Source organism: Acanthisitta chloris, unplaced genomic scaffold, assembly GCF_000695815.1.
Source record: "Acanthisitta chloris isolate BGI_N310 unplaced genomic scaffold, ASM69581v1 scaffold25017, whole genome shotgun sequence".
Classification (NCBI taxonomy): domain Eukaryota; kingdom Metazoa; phylum Chordata; class Aves; order Passeriformes; family Acanthisittidae; genus Acanthisitta; species Acanthisitta chloris.
The window spans coordinates 4,272-22,961 of record NW_008684629.1 but is presented as its reverse complement, the minus strand read 5'-3'; the positions used below and the strand labels follow the sequence as shown (position 1 = coordinate 22,961).

General features: G+C 36.0%; 1 protein-coding gene across 1 annotated transcript in view; it reads left to right on the top strand.

The window, feature by feature from the left end:
* Positions 1-18,690, top strand: part of EXOC2 (exocyst complex component 2) — a gene marked incomplete at its 3' end in the record, with an annotated part of 69,869 nt that overhangs the window by 50,256 nt on the left and 923 nt on the right. The window contains exons 12-20 of the mRNA XM_009079422.1: positions 1,148-1,272; positions 4,643-4,711; positions 4,978-5,135; positions 8,211-8,332; positions 11,949-12,010; positions 14,628-14,708; positions 15,628-15,687; positions 16,552-16,613; positions 17,113-17,179. Of these exons, the coding sequence (XP_009077670.1) occupies positions 1,148-1,272; positions 4,643-4,711; positions 4,978-5,135; positions 8,211-8,332; positions 11,949-12,010; positions 14,628-14,708; positions 15,628-15,687; positions 16,552-16,613; positions 17,113-17,179 (806 nt within the window). The remainder of the gene's footprint in view (positions 1-1,147; positions 1,273-4,642; positions 4,712-4,977; positions 5,136-8,210; positions 8,333-11,948; positions 12,011-14,627; positions 14,709-15,627; positions 15,688-16,551; positions 16,614-17,112; positions 17,180-18,690) is intronic.

Here is an 18,690-nt window from a genome sequence, read left to right as displayed (position 1 = left end):
TGTATTTTAAAATTTATCATTTGTAAAAGACCTGAGTTTATGCACAAAAAACCCACACCAAACAAACATGACACTTTAAAGTGGTTTTAATTTTTTAGTAGTGTTTTTGGCTGTTTGTTTGGGTGGGTTGTTGGGGTTTTTTTTCAAAAAATACATAATTTCTTTGTTCAAGTGTTATAAAGTTGAGGTGAAATGCAAGTCTCTTATCACTGTTACGCTGATACCCTGTTTTGTTAAAACATTTTAATTGAGAAAGATTCAATGAAGAAGGCAGATGGTTATAGAAGAATATTTCACAAAGTTTCCTTTCTTTTCTGTGTTAATTAGTACTTTCTTTCTACCCCTGTTCAGCTTTCTCTTTATACCCCTGCAACCTCCTTGTGCCCCATTGGATAAGAAACTGAGCAAAGTTACCTATTGCCAACATGTAAGCTATTTGCCTGATGTGTTTTAATAGCCAGATTACTAGGAATATAAATAGATTAAGATGTGAGAGATGCAGCAGTGTTACACATTATGATTGTGTTCTTTATCCAGTAATCTCATTTTCTAATTAGTGACACCTTTCTTGAGTTTAAACAGCAATGTTGGAATCACCTGTTTTTAAGATTAAAGAGTTTCCCAAGCAAATGAAAATGAAGGTGAAGTTGGCAACTTGCCCCAGACCACACGGGAAATTTTTTTGTGCTGGAAATAAAGCAGATCTTCCAGTTTCCGTTTGCCTGAATCACTAACCCATCCTAGCAGCCCTGTTTCTTCAGCATAACCACCTCATCATTTGAAACTTTTCTAATGTCTTGTTTGCGTTCATGTTACTTTACCTTTTAGAGTGTTTTGAAGACAGAAGACTGGCTGAATGGACTGTTGGGTGGATTGCATTAGATATCCTTGCAAAGGGACCTACTCCGTATATATTGTCATAGTGCTAGCACATTATAAGCATATGAGAAGAAAGAGCTTGTATGTGTACAAGTTGTGTACACATATATGGGCTGGGCTTTAAATGTTTTCTTTCCTGCGTGAAAGCTTTTCTATATACTGTGTAGTCACTTGTGTAATACAAAGCATCAGCAGTCTAGTAGTATATTCTTTCAGTTATTGTAAAAATTTTTAATGTTGCTTTTTCCATCCCCTCTCCCCTTTCTAGCTTCACGATACAAAGCTCCACAGCAAGTTGTATTTGTTGAGAAGTTGACCAAGCTCGTTGTAAGTCAGCTGCCCAACTTCTGGAAGCTCTGGATTTCTTATGTGAATGGAAGTTTATTCAGTGAGGTATGAATTCTTCTATATAAATTACTTACAAGTAACAAAGGTCTGTAATAATTGTTTGAAGTATTTTATTTTACTGGAAGAAGCGACAACTTACTTTAAAAAGAGACATTTCTTTATATTTTTAAAAGAATGTAAGCATACAGTGGAATTACTTCAAATTTTGACAGTGGGGGTTGTGGGTATGTGTGCTGTGTTCCAGTTGCTGGACTCAGTATCTGTATACTTTCACCTCTTACTCATAGCTGGCCCTTCATTGGTGGTCTGAAGAAATAGCACGTTGCATGCAGGATAGAGATATGTAAAAAGTAGAGTCATACAGAAAAGTATTGTTTCCTTTCTTTGGAAAAGGAGTACTCATTTCTTGAGTTTTAAGTATTTGGACGTGAGGTTAGGTTCAAGAACAGAGTTGCAAAATGACCAAGGCTTAGAGTAGTGTTCATGGACACACTATAGTGAGTCTAGTCTGGAATTGCAGTCAGCTGCAATCACCTGTGCTTCTAGTCCTTCTTGCTCAGATGATGTGTGTTTTACAAATCATGAAATATAATCCTGGTAATCCAAGAAATAGGGGCCAAATAAAAGTAATGATTCATGACACATGCTGGTTTTATATGCACACTTAACAGATTTTGAAAGGACACATCTCATAATTAATTTGATGTGAGTAGTATACAATGTCCTGCTGTGTTTAAATTCTTAAGTTATCAGGTCTGCAGTATTTCACTACAAAATTAGCCCTAATCCAGAACTGCAGTCAGATATCTACTATTCTTTGCATCGTTAGTAGAAAATAAAACACAAGTCTTGGAAAAAAAGGACATTTGGAAGTTTATGTTCTCACTTTCCATTTCTCTAACTAAAGAATTAATTTATCAAGCAGTCGTTCCATTTATTGCCACTGTTTATAAATCTGGATGCTATTTTCATATGAGGATACTAATAGGTACTATAGCCCTTTATATGCTGAACACAATACGCAGAGCATTATAGCTCTGGTGAAAAAGATTCTATTTGTGATTTTCATTTGACATATTAAAAGAAAGATGTGGCATTTACCTATAACATTCAGTGCAGGAAGTAGAATCAATAATAAATCTTAGTACTGTTGACTTACACAAAAATAATTAATTCCATAAGGGAAGTGTCAGCCTTTATATTTGACAGCAGTGTCACTGGAAATTAAACTTTACAAATTCACCTGTTAAGTTACTGTGATTTTTGGGGTGGGGTTTTTTTTGTATACGATGAAAAGGAAAGCAATTTCTAGGGAAACAGAGGCTTGAACTGTAAACAAGGTTGAGAAATTCTGCTCATGTAAATGACTGCAAGTGGAAAATGCAGTAATCTTATTCATGTCTGAAAGAAACATTGTTTCACAGTATTAAAAAAACAAAGGAGATAGTTTTCCTGTTAGTAAGGTAAATATGCTCCTTTTTGTCCAGATTCTGAGCTTGTAAGAAATTAATCCCCTTATGTTTGATTTCTTTTTCTCCTTTGGTCCTTACAGGAGCCCCACAAGTTCTTGGGGAGAGAGGAGGGATGGTATGCCCCATTCCTCCTGTGTGTTCTGCATGTCACAATCAGTTGAGGATGAGTGGGAGGGTGGCATATGCTAGAAGACTTCTTCTAGAGCACCTAAGAATATCTGTCATCACATTGCATTCAAGACTGAAAATGTACATGTTTTTCTGTCAGAAACAGTACATATTTTCATTGTCCATGAAGAAATTTCTTTAACCATGTTGCTTGCTATATATCATCAGTCAGGAAGCAAGGTGACTGAAGCAGTTTTTTAAGAAAAGTCCTGTGAAAAAATGGTATGGAGGATTATTTCAGTTAGGTCTTACAAGACATTTTACATATGTGGAAAGAAGATCTCCACATATGAAATTCAAGATGTATTTTCTCTTGTTCAGTTTGTAGGGTTTAGGGGCGGTGTTCTTTTTACTTCTGAAAGGTTAACTATATGCCTTAAACTATTGTCAGTTAAAGATTTATGTGGTATTTCAACAGTTTGAAAAGCTGAGTTCTTTGAATCACTCTAGGTGAAGTCACATATGTGAATAGTAACCGTTGATCTTACCACAAGATAGTTTTGGTCTGTCTGTGGAGGAAGGGTTTAAGATTGGTCTTCAACAAAACCACTAAGGAAAAAAAGAAAATATATCAAAGATCTATGAATTGTTCTGTTTAATTCAGCTGCAAAACTATGAATTTTAAGTTGTTACCTGAGGTTTCAAGGAATACAGCTGATTTTCTTTTTAAGTCTTTAGAAGAGAGAAGTGGGAATTATATGCAGCATTGACTTGAATATTGTACTCCTTGTCTGAAACTGTATAGTTTAGAGCTTTTAAAGCACAAGTTTCATAGCTATGTATTTTTCAAAACTGTTAAGCAGTTTAATTTTTCTATTAATTTTTGCTCACTTCAAATTATTTATTTTACCTTAAAAATCTTAAAAGCTTTAACTAAAGAGGGACTTTGAAAAATACAGCATTTCAATTATTTGAAAGTAAAATAATTCTCTTTGAGAACATGCTTGTCGTGTTGTTGCACTTCTTGTCCAGTAGATGTTGCTGTGCAAACATAAACCAGGAGACTTTCTAGCTATGAAATTCTACATCTGCACTTAACCTAGTATTTGAAATAACTTTTTCAGCATAATTTACTCTACTGTGTTCTCAGTAGACTCCACGGAAGACTATAGAACTGCAAACAGGAAGACTATTAGTCAAACCATGTTTTTCTTCAACCGTAACTGTCTCATGCAAAGTGCATTCACATTCCTCTGTTTTCAAAGAAGTGAACTGTCAGTGAAAATACTGCTTATTTTTACAATTAGTTGAATTATTTAAATAGCATTGTCAACAAAATACTGCTTCCAAAAACAAACAAAACCCCCTCAACCCTCCCCCTCACATCTTGCAGTTCCAAACTGTCCTCATTCCAAGAACTGTCTCCCAGTTCACAGTGATATCCTTCTCTGATCAGCTTCCATGCTGAAAAAATAGAGTTTCTTCATATAAACTTGATGCACAATTGCACTATATGTGTTTTAGTTCTCACTAACATTGCAGTGAGAAAACTTGGTCCTCAGGAAGTTTGTATTGCTTGAGCTACTCTTATGCTTCTCTGACTTTGTCTTAGATACACATTATTCCTCAGAATTAAACATTAGTGTACTGACCTACAGTCAGTAGAGCTCTTTGAGATATATAGTCTTTGCTTATTGAAATGCCATGAGTCAGTTTTTATAATTGCATCATAAACTCATCAGTTTTCACTTCTTCACTTTGAAACCCCTTTTTCAGAATTGTTTTAACAGTGGTTATAAGATACTTACACTTTTCAATTTTCTCATTTTCACAAGACTGCTGAAAAATCTGGCCAAATGGAAAGATCAAAGAAAAATGCTAGGCAAAGACAAAATGATTTCAAGGTAAGCAGTTGGGGCAGGTGGGGTGGAAGGAAACCTTCCTTTCTTTCGGTTGTCCTTCGCGGCAAGATACCTTCGTGTTACCACCTTGAAAATCAGATTTCTTAAATCATATGTGTGCCCTTGTACCTCATTGTCTTCTTCTCTCTACCAGGAGGAGACACCTGTAAATCATACATTTCTAGCTGTTGTGTATAGCAAGTACATGGCTGCTTAAGCATCTTGTTAGAGCTTTTTGCTTGATTTTTCTTTCCCTTCTTCTGATTCAGAAAATGATTCAGGAAGTGATGCACTCTCTGGTAAAACTTATCCGTGGAGCCTTGCTTCCATTCAGCCTCAGAGAAGGAGAATCAAGGCAGTATGGTGGCTGGGAGATGAAGTCTGAACTTTCTGGCCAGTGGCTAACACATGTTATCCAGACTGTAAGGTAAACGGATATGTGGGCCTACAAATCATGCTATTCCTGGAATATGTGCTTTAAGACAAAATGTTTGGTTTATTGCATTCAATACCCTGAGTTGTTGGAATGTTAACATTTCCAAAACTAGTATTGCAAAAAAAGTTGTTTAGGGAAGATTTATGCTTCTATATGCAAGTGTAATTAATGACGTCTCATGATATAGCCTTATCATTGCTTACCTTGAAATTTTCATTTCATTTTTTACCATAGCATCTTATGAAAAAAGTTTGAATAAAATATTTGCCTGGTACAGCGTAGACACTCAATGTGTTAAACAGTATTTGATTCTTTAGGGTAGAAAGCAATTGTTTGTTTAATTTGCTACATGTCTTCCCATCACTGCCAAAATGGATGAAAATATCATGCTTCTTACTGTAGTATCATTCCTACATCCTAATTGACCATTACAGTTAGTTTATGGAAGGTGATACTCCTGCTTATATTGTCATTCGGCTTGTATTTGTTTATAAAATTAGTAATGTACATCTCATTAATTACAATATGTCTCACTGATACACAAAACTTGCTTCCGTTTGTCCATGAGGGCTACAAGAATTGTCATTATCTCTTGGAAACTTGAGTAGTAGGATACCTGGGTAGGATGCTGTACTTTTTATATAGAGTTTTCCAAGCAGGTAGCAAGCAAAGCATAGATGAAGAAAAGGAAAAGTTATAATTGCATGTAGATATTCTTACTGTGAATAGAGCTAGCAGTAATACATACCTGTTGTCAAGTCTGTTTAACACTTTCTCGAGGTCTGTTGTCACTTACATTATCTGTACTGTAAGCATTTAGAAAATATTTTCCATGTGAAGTTTGTTATTCTGACTGAATTTTATGGAAAGCTTCCAGTTTAAGAACGAACTGAACTGACATTTGATGAAAAGATACAAAGGGACAAGGGAACAGTCTTTGGCACTGGTGTTGCCCTTTTGTGAGAAGCAATCCAGTTTCACTCAAATTATATTATTCTAGAATTTAGCACTTGCACATCTGTAATATTGGCTTGGAAACATAACCAACAGATTCTCTAAAAGTTAGTTGTGCTCCTGCCATCTGAGATAAGATCCAGGCTGAGGTTATAGGATATATGAAGTCTCTTTTTCAGAGAATCTCCTCTTGCTTTCCGGGCACTGCCCTATTAATGATCAACTGAACTGAGAGCTGGGGAAATCCTCTCTCCCTCCCACTCTTTTCCTCACCTTGTGTTCTCACCAGTGCCTGTGATGGCACTTTACTAAAGTGAGATAGACTTTGCTGCAGAGTGGTCAAAAGTAGAGAATAAAAGGGGCTATCTGGAGAAGAGGAACTGAATATACCGTGTTTGAATATACCGTGTTCACATAGAGTACTGACCAGTGATGATCAGGTCAGAAGTTTGTGCAAGTGCTTCAAGTACTTTTCAAGTCCCCACACTTTGACAATCTGAAAAATTGTTGTGACTCACACCAATGATGAAGGTGGGCTCTTCCCAAAAAGAGTCTGCATGTTGCATGAAACCTTTATCTGTTGCAAGGTTATGTAAGAGCTTAAGTCTTACTTTCGTCGTTGGTAACATGAACTCATTTTGAAGCTCTTTAGAACTTTACTCTTTTCTGTCATCATACAAATGATTTTCTGTTGTCTGCTAGTATTTCAGAATGATAAAACTCACAATATTAGATAACAAGGAGTTGTCATTACATCTTTGTGATGTTAATTTTTCTGCTTGTTTATATGTATCACACAGCTTAAAGTGGGGTGGTAGCACCATTTTTCTCTTGTACCACATTCTGTCATTGCCCGGTGTGACTAGGTTCCAGAGAATAAGTTAAAACTATGCAGGCAAGTGAGCAAGCCATTGTTGGCAAGACTTTTGCCTAATTATAAAGATACAAAAGGTATGTATCTGTTAGGTTGAATTATATGAGGAAAAAGATGATCATAGTGGTATGACAGTTGTGTGCTTCCTAAGAAATGGAATCAGCTCTGAAGGACAGGACTTATGTGTACTCTAAAGTAACTTAAATATCTCACAGATGGGTATTTACATTCTGTGTTTCTTAGCTGGCTGAGAGAGTGCAGATTTGTGTAATCTACAAATTCAGTAGTGCTGAGTGGAGAGTGGTCTGGTTACTGGTGGGGTTTGATGGTTTGTGCCCAACACCAGGGTATGGAACTGGAGCCTACAGGTGGATGATGTTCCACTTTTTGTTTGTGCCTTCCTATTCCTCTTTGGCACTTCCTATCACGTGTGCTTTGCTCAGTATTAGCAGTAGGGCAAACAGCAATGGCTGCCTTTGAATTGTCATTGCTTAAATATCCAGTAGTTGAATAAAAGCAGTGAATCTCACTTTCTACCCCTAAGTCTGAGCACAACTGCAGCCTTTGAATCAAAAGCTGAAATGCTATTTCTTGCAAGCAGCTGCTGTGTTACTATTTCTGAAGGAAAAAGCCAGAAATTAATGTCTCCATCCTCACCTATAGTAGACACTGATTTGTGCCTGGTCAGAGCTGGAAGCAAAACAATGAATTAATTCACTCTGCAGCTGATGCAGTAACTGTATTTTGGTTCCTTAAATGTGTATACTCTTGGCAGTCTGATGCACAGCCACATACCATTTATGACAGTTTAATCACTGTTCATGTTGTCATGCAGGTAAACAATATCTCAGAAACCCTGTTGTGGATCTAGTGTTTGATCTAGGCATTCACCTAAAAGCAACAGAAAAAGCTGCTTCTGCTCCATAAGGATTATGCATGTATCATAGGACAAGAGATGGATGCAGGAGGGCAGATGGGGAAGTACAAGAAGACAGTAGATAAAGTTGGCATGTTGCTGTGATGACAGTATTGTTAGAGAAAAATCTGTATTTTCAATCTTCTGAATTAAGTAAATAATTAATCTTCTCAGAATGGAGTAATTGATTTTCAAATATACATTGTGGATGGAGCTGTTGTATTTACATACACAGAAAATGTCTAAAAAAGTTCAGTGGAGTTATATCAGCTTAAAAAAACCTGCAGATTTTCACTTTCATCTAACTTTATTTGCTTTCCAGGCTTAGTTCTGAGTCTCTTACTGCACTTGAGATACCAAATGATATGCTTCAGATCATCCAGGATCTTATTCTGGACCTTCGTATACGTTGCATTATAGTGACCTTGCAACACACAGCTGAAGGTAATAGAAGGCCACTGGTCTCTTCGCTTACAGGCATTTGTTTTTTGCATCTGATTAGGCTAAATCATGTTTTGAAAGATAACCATGTGTGTTATAGATATTGTGGTGGCAGTAGACTCCTCCCAGTTCAGTAATATCTCGCAAGAGTTACTCAAGTACTTTGTTTTTTTGATAGAAATATGTTATGAGTCTTTTCTTCCCTTAGTCTAATGAATACCATTGGTTAGATTTCGTTTCCTTTGGGTTAAGACAGATTTACAGTGTAAGTGATTTATCTCATGATGCAGCTTTTCCATATTGGAAATATAGTTTAATTTCTTTTTTTAGTATTTCTATAACATGAAGAATTACATAAGCAATGTCTCACCGCCAAGGACAAAAAAAAAACCCCAAAGAAAACCCCACAGCCCTTTAAGAAGGATTTCAGTTGTGTGATTTTCAAGGCTTTTTACTAACATTGTAATCCCCAAGACTTCCTGCTGTGTACTCAACTTTTGCTATAAATGTCTGAACTGTGAAGGCCTGTAATACACTCTCTAAATCCAATGTTATTCTTTGCCATCAGAGGCCATTCATCTTGCCATCTTGTATTCAACTCTGAAACTTAAATTTGAATTAAGTAACTCTTCTAGAAATAAATGTCTCTTAGAATCAGGGCAGATTGATCTAGTAATTCAATTAGCAGGGTTTTTTTGGTTTTGTTTCTTTTTTGCAAAAGACTAATTGCACTCAATTTAAAAAAAAAGGGCTTTTATAATCTCACATTTTTAATCTTTAACATATGATTATTTTGTAGACTGACACGAAGCTGAGAGTTTTACTCAAGGCCTAAGTGTGCCAAGCATAGGTGGCTATATTAAGCAAATTGTTAAACTTTCGGTGGCAACAAATCATTAGGCCTCTGTGGTTTATTTGATACAATATTGATATGAATTGTATTCTTGGCTCTTAATTTTTTTATTAAATCCCATTTCACTACTAACATTATTCTTCAGCATTAATATCAAGCTGGCTGGCCAAGTGAGTACCTAAGTTGTCTTGTCTCCTTAAAACTCCATTTGGAAAGTATTACTACTATTTCAGATTTCACTTAAAGTATGAGAAAGTCCTTATTGTTCTTTTTCTTCACGTAGAAAAATTGAGATCAATTGTTTAGTTTTTCTTAGTGGTAGGTGAAAAAGATTATTTTCTTTAATTGTGACATGAGAATGGTCTTATTGGACTGGCTAAGAATTGTGATTCCTCAGATGTCCTGCTGTTTCCAAGCAAAGAGGTATCTAGCTCTGAAGTGTTCTGCTGACAGTCCTCAGCTTATCAAATCTGAGCTCTCTACATAGCTTTGCCAGTGCAGTCCAGAGAGCTCCAGTATGGGATCAGTGGTGAAAAAAGTCTGCTCTCTTACTACTTTCGCCTACTTGTTGCATCATAGCTATAGCCCAGTTCTTTGTTCAGATGGAGTTTCTGCTCATATGTTCTGATTGCTGGCCACACACATGCTGTGTAGGAAACACTCTTGTGGTAGTCTGTACCTTAGTTTTTTATAGAAGCTGATTTACAAGTCTGTGTGTGCATGATTCTCTATTTGGTCTGAAACATCTTTAGTCATACTTTTCTTTCTTGAATCAAAAGAAATCAAAGCCCTAAAGATGCCAGTATGTTGTATTGGCTGGGTAATCTATCTGTTTCATCTAGCTGTAAGTGCAGCCTTCATTGACCACTGCTTCCATCCCCTGTCAGTGAAGCAGTTCTATGTATTGGCTATAGCATCAAAAAGGAGAGAAGGGGCCTGCCTGTATAACTCTCATTCCATACTGTTGCACTGCATGCCTTATCTGTGGGACCCTGGGTTTTTTTGTTCTTTGACAACAAAAGCAAAACTGTATCTGTTGAATGTATTTAGATAATGGGTTTTTTTTCTGCACGTGACCAGGTAAATTGGGTCCTTGGAGAAACTTACTATTAGGCAACAGGTGAAAGAACAGATAGCAGATATTCCAGTGGTACTATGTAAATGTATCTCAGAGATAGTTGCATCTGTAATACGTAAGTCAAAAAGGTTCCTCCTGAACTTGAAATTCACCTTTCTAATATCTCTGAAATACAAGATGCATAAGGTGCGGATAGAAAGTTCAGTCTCCTCTCTTGCTGTGTATTGTAAGTTGGTAAAATCATTCAGATATAGTAAACATTTTCAATAGAACACTTTAGGTGTTCAAATACCACAAACTTGCCCATGCACAGGATTTTTTGTTGTCTTCTAAACACCATATGCACACAGCAGACCTGAGACGCAGTCGATGTTCTTTCCCTCCCATATGTGGTCACTGGTCATAAAGGTCATGAAAGCCACGTTATGTGAATGCCAGACTAGACAGGGGCTTTTCCTGAATGTATTTGACTGGAACTTGTGAGCAGTGTAATATAGAAAGAAATTTGGGGGGGTTTTATATTTGTATTAGCTAAGAACAGAATGCAAAAATGTGCAACCACAAAAACATGTAAAGGCTGACCAGTGCAATCTAAACCTGTGCAAGAATATCAGTTCAATTAAGAGGTTTGCTAAATAAGAAAATTAACGGAGTAATTGTACTGCACAATCCCTTTTTATGCTCACTAAGCCTATCCTTCCATGAGATGTAGCATTGCAGAGTGTGACACTGTACCAAGCTTCTTACTTCAGCTAATTAAAACACCAAGATAGTGAAGATAGCTCTTAGCATGCATTAGTTACCCTCTTTTCCTTGGATTTTTAGGAGAGATGGTAATTGCCTGAAACTTTTGCTCATTTAAAAGGGAGTTTCATGATGCACAGACAGTTCTGATGAGCAATATGTGTGTAGAAAAACTGTATGTCTAAGCCTCACAAGCTGCACACACTTCATCTTTGTTCTGTTTATGCTTTGATTAAGCCCAAAAACCAGTGATGATGCAGAATGAACACATCCATAGAGGAATCGTGTTTATACTGCATGAGCTTTGGATTCATATTCTGAGTTAGCTCCTGTTAGCTTCATTAAGCCTGTAAAAGTTGACACCTTCTAGGTAGTGGAAGAGAGTGGGTCTTTTTGCATATGCCTTCATGTATTTTTGAAGAAAGTCTAACACCATGGATCCTTGACCCTGAGTGGGGACTCTCTGCCTCTTTTATACTTCTGAATATGAAATATGCTGTCTTTTCAAACTTTGCTAAAATGCTGGACAGTTGTTCTTTGATTTTTAATTAAGAGCTGAAGTATAATAGACTAGAGATTTGGGTTCTTAAATGCAGTGCTTTATGTTGTGATTAAAAATTTACATAATCAAAAAAACCCAAAGCATTCACAATATTCCTTGATTTTTAGCTTTCCAGTAAACGATGTGCTTCATACAACTCTTGCCATATATCATAGCTATGCTTCTCTGTGTGGTGTCACCAGCATACCATGTATGAGTTCCATTTTTAGTCATTTGAGTGTTGAAAGCTTTGAAGCTTTTAGTGCAATTTGCTTGTATGCCTAGTCATTGCAGTCCCAATGTCTGTGGTTTATCTTTTCAAGTTCAAGGAGTTTTTAATAATGAAAATGAATACCTTCTCTCCCCACCCCACCCCCTCTCCCCCTCTTTTTCTGTCTTACAGATATAAAGAGATTAGCTGAAAAGGAAGACTGGGTTGTTGACAATGAAGGTTTGACATCGTTGGTGGGTATACTTAGTGTCTTGTAGGCACTTTGTTTGCTGGATTTATTTTTTTTTGCATGTGTAACAAAGCTGGTTTCTGTATTCTCCAAAAATTGAATTACTTTGGACTTTGTCTATGTGTGTATATACTGGTGTCTATAGTTTCATTAAAATATGAAAATCTAAGAGGATTTTTAAAAATTGCTTGAATGGTTGCCTCTTTACAGCAATGTTAACAGGCATCATTACCAAACACAAATTTATTTTTTTCTTCCTTTTCCAAAAATTTTTTTAGACTTTTTAAACTATTACATGTGAAGTAACTTTAAGTGCTAATAGATCTACTAGACAACACTATTTTTCAAGGTGCAAAACAGGAAAAAAACTCAGCATAAGTAAAATTTTGCAGATTTGTGCTGTGTATTAAGAGACAAAAGTAAATGAGAATTGGGCATCGTGATATGTAGCATGGCTTTCTGCCTTAAGTTGGGTTATGTAAATGTGCCAGTATAATTACTGCTGACCTCTAGCATGCTTTTGATCAGATAAACAATGACAACTTCCATTGTTAAGCATCTTATTTTAGGGATGGTTGGTTTACTGAAGTAAAAAAATCATATTTGAGGTCACAAGTTCACATCAAAATGCTTCATAACTTAGTAGGCACAGTACCACGGCATTGATCTGTAGCTAAACAAATAGGTCACTTATATGTTATAATGAGAAATTGAACTGAAAAGCAACTAATTTAGGAGATTGCCTACATGCAAACAACCAATGCCTTGAAACCAAATTCAGATAAATTAGTGAGATGCTTTCTGGAAATAAACAGTAATGAGTAATGCCTAAAACACAGCAATCACGTTGTAGGTGTGACTTAAAAACAATCTGTGAAAGTAGAAAAGGCCTGTGGGAGGAAGAGTTGCTTTGTGTGTATTATCTAAGAGAATGCTCCACAGACTTTTTTAGTTTTTCTTATTTGCTTCTATAAATATGTGCTAGAAGTTGAGTAGGAGGGCATTAAGCAGTCACAATATACATATTGTAGGAAGGAGTGGTGTTGTTCAATTGTAGTACTACAACCAGATTTGCAGCTTCTGGTCTTGGTTTCAGTTGCTGCTGGCTTGGGCAAGTCCCTTAACTTTTCCGTTTTCATTATATTCATCTGTAAAATGGAGGGAGGAGGAAGGATCTTCCACAAAAGCATTGTTTCTTTATGTTTGTGCTGTACACTAACCCATCTTTATTTAAAAACTGCTTAAGTCTTCTTTGTATTTATAAATCACACAGTAATTCCTTGCATACAGCACTTCCCTAGACACCTTTTGAGGCCATGGGTAAAGCAAGCCAAATTTTAATGGTGGAAGCTGACTATGTTTTGTCCTAGCAAGGTTATTTATCTGCTAAAGTGGAGTTCAGCATGGTAATATTACAGCAAAAACTGACGAAAATTAACCGGTATAAAAAAGGGCCAGGCAGTCTCTTTGGGGACATTTTAGGCTTAAGATAGAAACTGTACTTTAAGTTTGCAGGAAACAACTCCTTTAGCACTTATATTCCAGGTAAAAGATACAGTGAGACATGGAACCAGCTCTTCTCAGCTTCATAATATCTGAAGAATCTCATGTCTGAACAACCTTCCTCTCCTGAGGTGTGGTGTTTTGTTGTGTGGAAGCAAAAACCAGAGAGCAGCACTTACTTTTTTTTATTTTAAGGAATCCAAAAATAATAAATACAGATTGTCTTAGTGGCTTTTTTCACGATTTTCATTTTGCCCAGTAGGCATCAGTTTCACAATCCATCTCCACTATTTGCAGAAAAAAAGATGCTTCTAAGCCTAAACTTGGTGACATGCCATAAACTATCTACTGAATGAAAAGCAAGTTTTCGTGGCTTAGAAACATTTTTTCTCCACTTCTTTGACCCAAATCCAGTAGGATAATGTCTCTTTTCTGGGGCAGTGACTGCTTCATGTTGCCCTGTACAACAGCTTCCTGCCCAATACCAGCAGGCAGATGCATTAAAAGAATAAAGTGTGGCTTATCAGGGAAGAGAGAAAGACAAGGAAAAAATGACTAATGACTCTGCTGTGAACTTGTTTGCACTTTCAGAGTGATATTGATACATGTATAAAGACACTCATACTTCAGGTTTGGAAACCTGAAGGTAGAAAAAGGCCCCTAAACCAATTGAGGTTTTTTCTTCCATGTAAAAGCAGTTTCAATCTGCTTTTCTTTGAAATCTTTTGCTGAAGCAGAAGGCAGAAATATCAGATATTCCAGATGAAATTCATCCCAGTTTGGATCAAGGGAGAGGGAGTGTGTCACAGTCACCTGTAATGCTACCCCAGACAGCTGTAAAAATCTTTCACGAACCTTTTAGAGGAGGCTGTTTGGTGTAGAAGTCTCTCATTCAGATAGAAAAGTGTGGATTGATCTATGGTAATAATTCTGTAGATAACTTATGTGCAAAAGTACTTCACTACAAAAGGGTCCTCTGGTAATATATAAATTATGATTTTTCCCCCCTTGTTTGAGATAAATTTGAAATAAAGAGCTTACCATATACTTTGGAAGCTTTCATACATTTGTGTAGTATACATTTGACATGCTTGTCTAACAAGTCATTTGCCTTTCAGCCATCCCAGTTTGAACAGTGCATTATCCATTCCTTGCAATCTCTTAAAACTGTGCTGGACTGCAAACCTGGAGAAGCCAGTGTAAGTTTTTATTTTTGCTTTTGTTTTCATACTTGTTCTGAAACCCAAAAGTAATTTACATAAAAAGAACTTTCAGAGAATGATCCAGGGGTATGACTTTCCCTTTTTTCTTTTTCCCCTCCATGTACACTCTTCTCACTTCTGCTGGCTTTTTGAATTCTGTTTTACTTCCTTTATTAGGGGTAATTTGTGTGTACAGGGCAGATTGAGCCTATATTTAAGTCTTTAAAACTGTTCTTTTTTAAAAAATGCTACTCATGTAATTTTCAGATAGTAGTAGACATTACTTTTTTTTAAAAAAAAGGGGGTTAGTCTTTACTCAGTGTGGAATCCAAACTATTTGTAGAACTGCAGTTCAACTTTTTGTCCCCATCCACTCAGTACCTTGAGGCCCTGATTGATCATGATACTGATGTTTTCTTTCAGGTTTCAGTGTTCTAAGGAAGTTTTCCAAACTTCCTTGGGCCTCTCCATATGGGTATTGTTGCTCTCTCCTCCCATGTTTTAATTTTTATGGCTAGCCTGTCCAATTTCTTAATGACCATTACTCAGAAGAATCTGTAGTGATTCAGGTCACCTGAGTGATGAATACTACTTTTCAGGATGCAAAGATCTTTGAGTATCCTGGGAGCTTTTTCTACAATTCCATTAGCCAGCAATGATACGTGTCATGTGTACAAGGACTTCCTTCGTTTTTGTATGTTATCTTCTCATGCTTATCAAACTGTTTTTTGGGACTTGTATTCTCTCTCCCATTTTTAGGATGGGGAAAAGTTCAAATTGATCCATAAGAAAGCACTGTGTCCCAGCAGCCATTCTCCTAATTGTGTCATCTCTTTAGGGATAGGTTACTCAGGCCTTCCTTGAGAATAAGGCCATGTGAAGCTGTTCTGTTGAAATAATATGCTTGCATCTTCAGGTTTTCCAGCAGCAGAAAACACAGGAGGATGTATGCCAGCTAAGCATTGGGATCATGCAGGTAACTCAAGCACTTTGAAGTACGAAATTGTGAACACAGGTGACCATAAAAAATGTGTGCTTTGTACCGTGCCCTCCTCCCAAAATGAAGCATGAGTTGATGACTGTGTTATTCCTCTGGTATATTCTGGGATGCTGAAAAAAGCTTGATTTTAAAAGTATGTAGAGCTTACAAGCTATATCTGATGATGTCAAATCCTCAGAGGGTAAGTGACATATTCAAGAATTTTCCTGATTGTGACTGTTCAAGATTTTACTGACGATTGACGCTTGCTGAACTGATGCCATCTAACATCAATATATATTGCAGTAAAAAGAGCAATGCTGATTTTCATCAGCTGAAGATCTAGCTTTTAGGTTTTGTGTCAGAAGCCAATATTCTTTGTAACAAAATCTGATTATTTTTAAAATCTATTTGAAATTAGTTAATAGCAAGCTTCAGGTTTTCAAACCATTTTGTAGTATTATCAAATAAGAAATCATGAGCCAAAGCCAAAAATGAATTTTAGTGAGGCTTCTGCAGTGTTTACTTGGGATCCACTGTTCAGATTGAACACTTGAAAACTATTAACAGTGTCTTCTTTGGAAGTCAGCAGATTATCACTGTATAATTTTAGACATGCATGAGGAAAATAACTTAGCAGGATTAAAAATCCCTGTGTTTTGCTGCGTGTGAACTATGATGCATATCAAGTAGAAAATACGCATTCTAGAGTTGTAACTAAAACATTGCTGTATTTATGTAAGGTTTAAGACAAAGAAAGGTGATGTTTTTACTGCTTCTATTGGCTGTAGTAAAAGTGAATGTAAGAATTTTTTTTGTAGTTTTGGTGGAAAATGTAAGTCTTGATTTATTGTTTCTTAGGTCTTTATAGACTGTTTAGAGCAACTGAGCACCAAACCTGATGGTGACATAGATACATCACAGTAAGTAAAAAGAAATAAGATTCGGTGTAGTATTCTGAATTTGTGTGACTTTGAGTGGGGGGGTGTTTTTATCCCTTCTGTATTTCATGTTTCTTGTGAATATTTTTGCCTCTGACTAGTGATGCTTTGAAATAAGAGCAGGTACTTTTTATGAAGCAGATGTATCGTTCTTGGCATGACTTTACATTGTCACTAAGTAATGTTTAATCGTGGTGAAACATCCCCTGACTTTTTTCTTCTATTTTTTATTAATATTTCTGCTAAGTTCATCAAAGCTTGTTTGTTTGATAATTGCTCATGAGCAACTTTAGAGACCAAAGCAAGTCAGAGTAGCCTGAGTTTCCAAGAGTAACAAGGAAAAACTTAAGAATATGTTGCTTTATAATCTGGTGTGAGGGGATTTGAAACAAGATGCTGTTTTATTCCTGTCCATTTCAATCTAATATGTATCAAATAATCAAAAGCACTATACTACTCACTTTTTGAACAATATTCCTAGTCTTTCAGGTGATGTTTCATCTCCAGATTTGTTTGGAAGCATTCATGAAGACTCGAGTCTTTCTTCAGTAAGTCTGGCTTCTATTTCTTAAAAGCTGGTGTGAAAATATTTCTCGAAGTTACAGGATTGTGGTCCTATTTTATTGTTGCAATATTGTAAATATTGGTTCTTTTGTTTTCCTTTTTTAGAGAAAAATTTTGTATTCTAGAGGCATTTCCTAGGTACATATATATATGAGCATGAGAAAATACAAGGATATAAGGCTTGAATATAAGGCTTTTATTAAAAGCACTGGGTTTTATGTATCTTAGTGTGTCATCTTAAGGTAACTAATGAAGACAGTTTTTGAAAGCAGATTCTCCTCAGAAACTAAAATGGCATCACTGAAATCAGTAAAAATAGCACTAGTGTTAAGTCAGCTGAGGATTTGACTTCTGATTTATGACCATGTTTTAAATTAGAACCGATCTAATTATTACTTTCTAAGATCCATGAAGATAAAGATATTCAGTAATATAGTTTTCCCCAGAATATTTACTGAGAGTAAATACTGATTATTTGTTTGGCTTTCTTGGTTTTGATTTTTTTAGGGAAATTGGCAAAAAGGGTTTTAATGTCCTTTACACTTTGGTTAGTATACTTTATTCTAGTTCAGCAGCTGATGAAAAAATACAGGGGTTTACCTGCAAAAAAAACTAGTGAGAACCTCTTTTGAAGTTACTGTTCCTTAGTACAGGATTTAAATGTTGTCAGTAGCCTAGCTTTGCCTCATTTACAAGAGCAATAGGCATTTCTGCTACAGTAAAGAGTCACAGGTTGCCAAATCAGGCCAAGTTTCTGCACTGCACACTTTAGTAATTAGTTCTTTATATCATTTTATTCTTACAACACATAGATTTTGATACCAATTGTTGACAAAGCTAACTTTTTTGTGGCTGCGACTTCTTCCCATATGTCAAAGGTATGAACGTTGAAATAAAAAAGAAGAAATCAACAATTTTAGATAATGTTTGGTTTCTGTGGTATCTTTTTGTTTTTTAAATGTAAATGACAGAACACTTTTTCTTCTCTTTCCTAAATAGGCACAGAGAAAGTGAGTGATCAGAGTAAGATTGGTCACTGCATTTTTTTAATTCTCACTTTTTGAATAGTCTGTGTACCAGTCAATTATAACTTAAAGTAGTAGGCAACTGCACATCTTACTACTAGTCATCATATTACTGAAATACAAAACTGTCAGGAGTTCTGTATCTGAAAACCTATACCATTTCTAATCAGATCAGTGCTGTTATGATGACTGTACTGTCAAATTATTTTGTTTTCCACATGTTTTATGGATTTATTTTTAACTTTCATCTGAGGTAGAAAAATAACTTAAAGTAGTAGGCAACTGCACATCTTACTACTAGTCATCATATTACTGAAATACAAAACTGTCAGGAGTTCTGTATCTGAAAACCTATACCATTTCTAATCAGATCAGTGCTGTTATGATGACTGTACTGTCAAATTATTTTGTTTTCCACATGTTTTATGGATTTATTTTTAACTTTCATCTGAGGTAGAAAAATACCACTG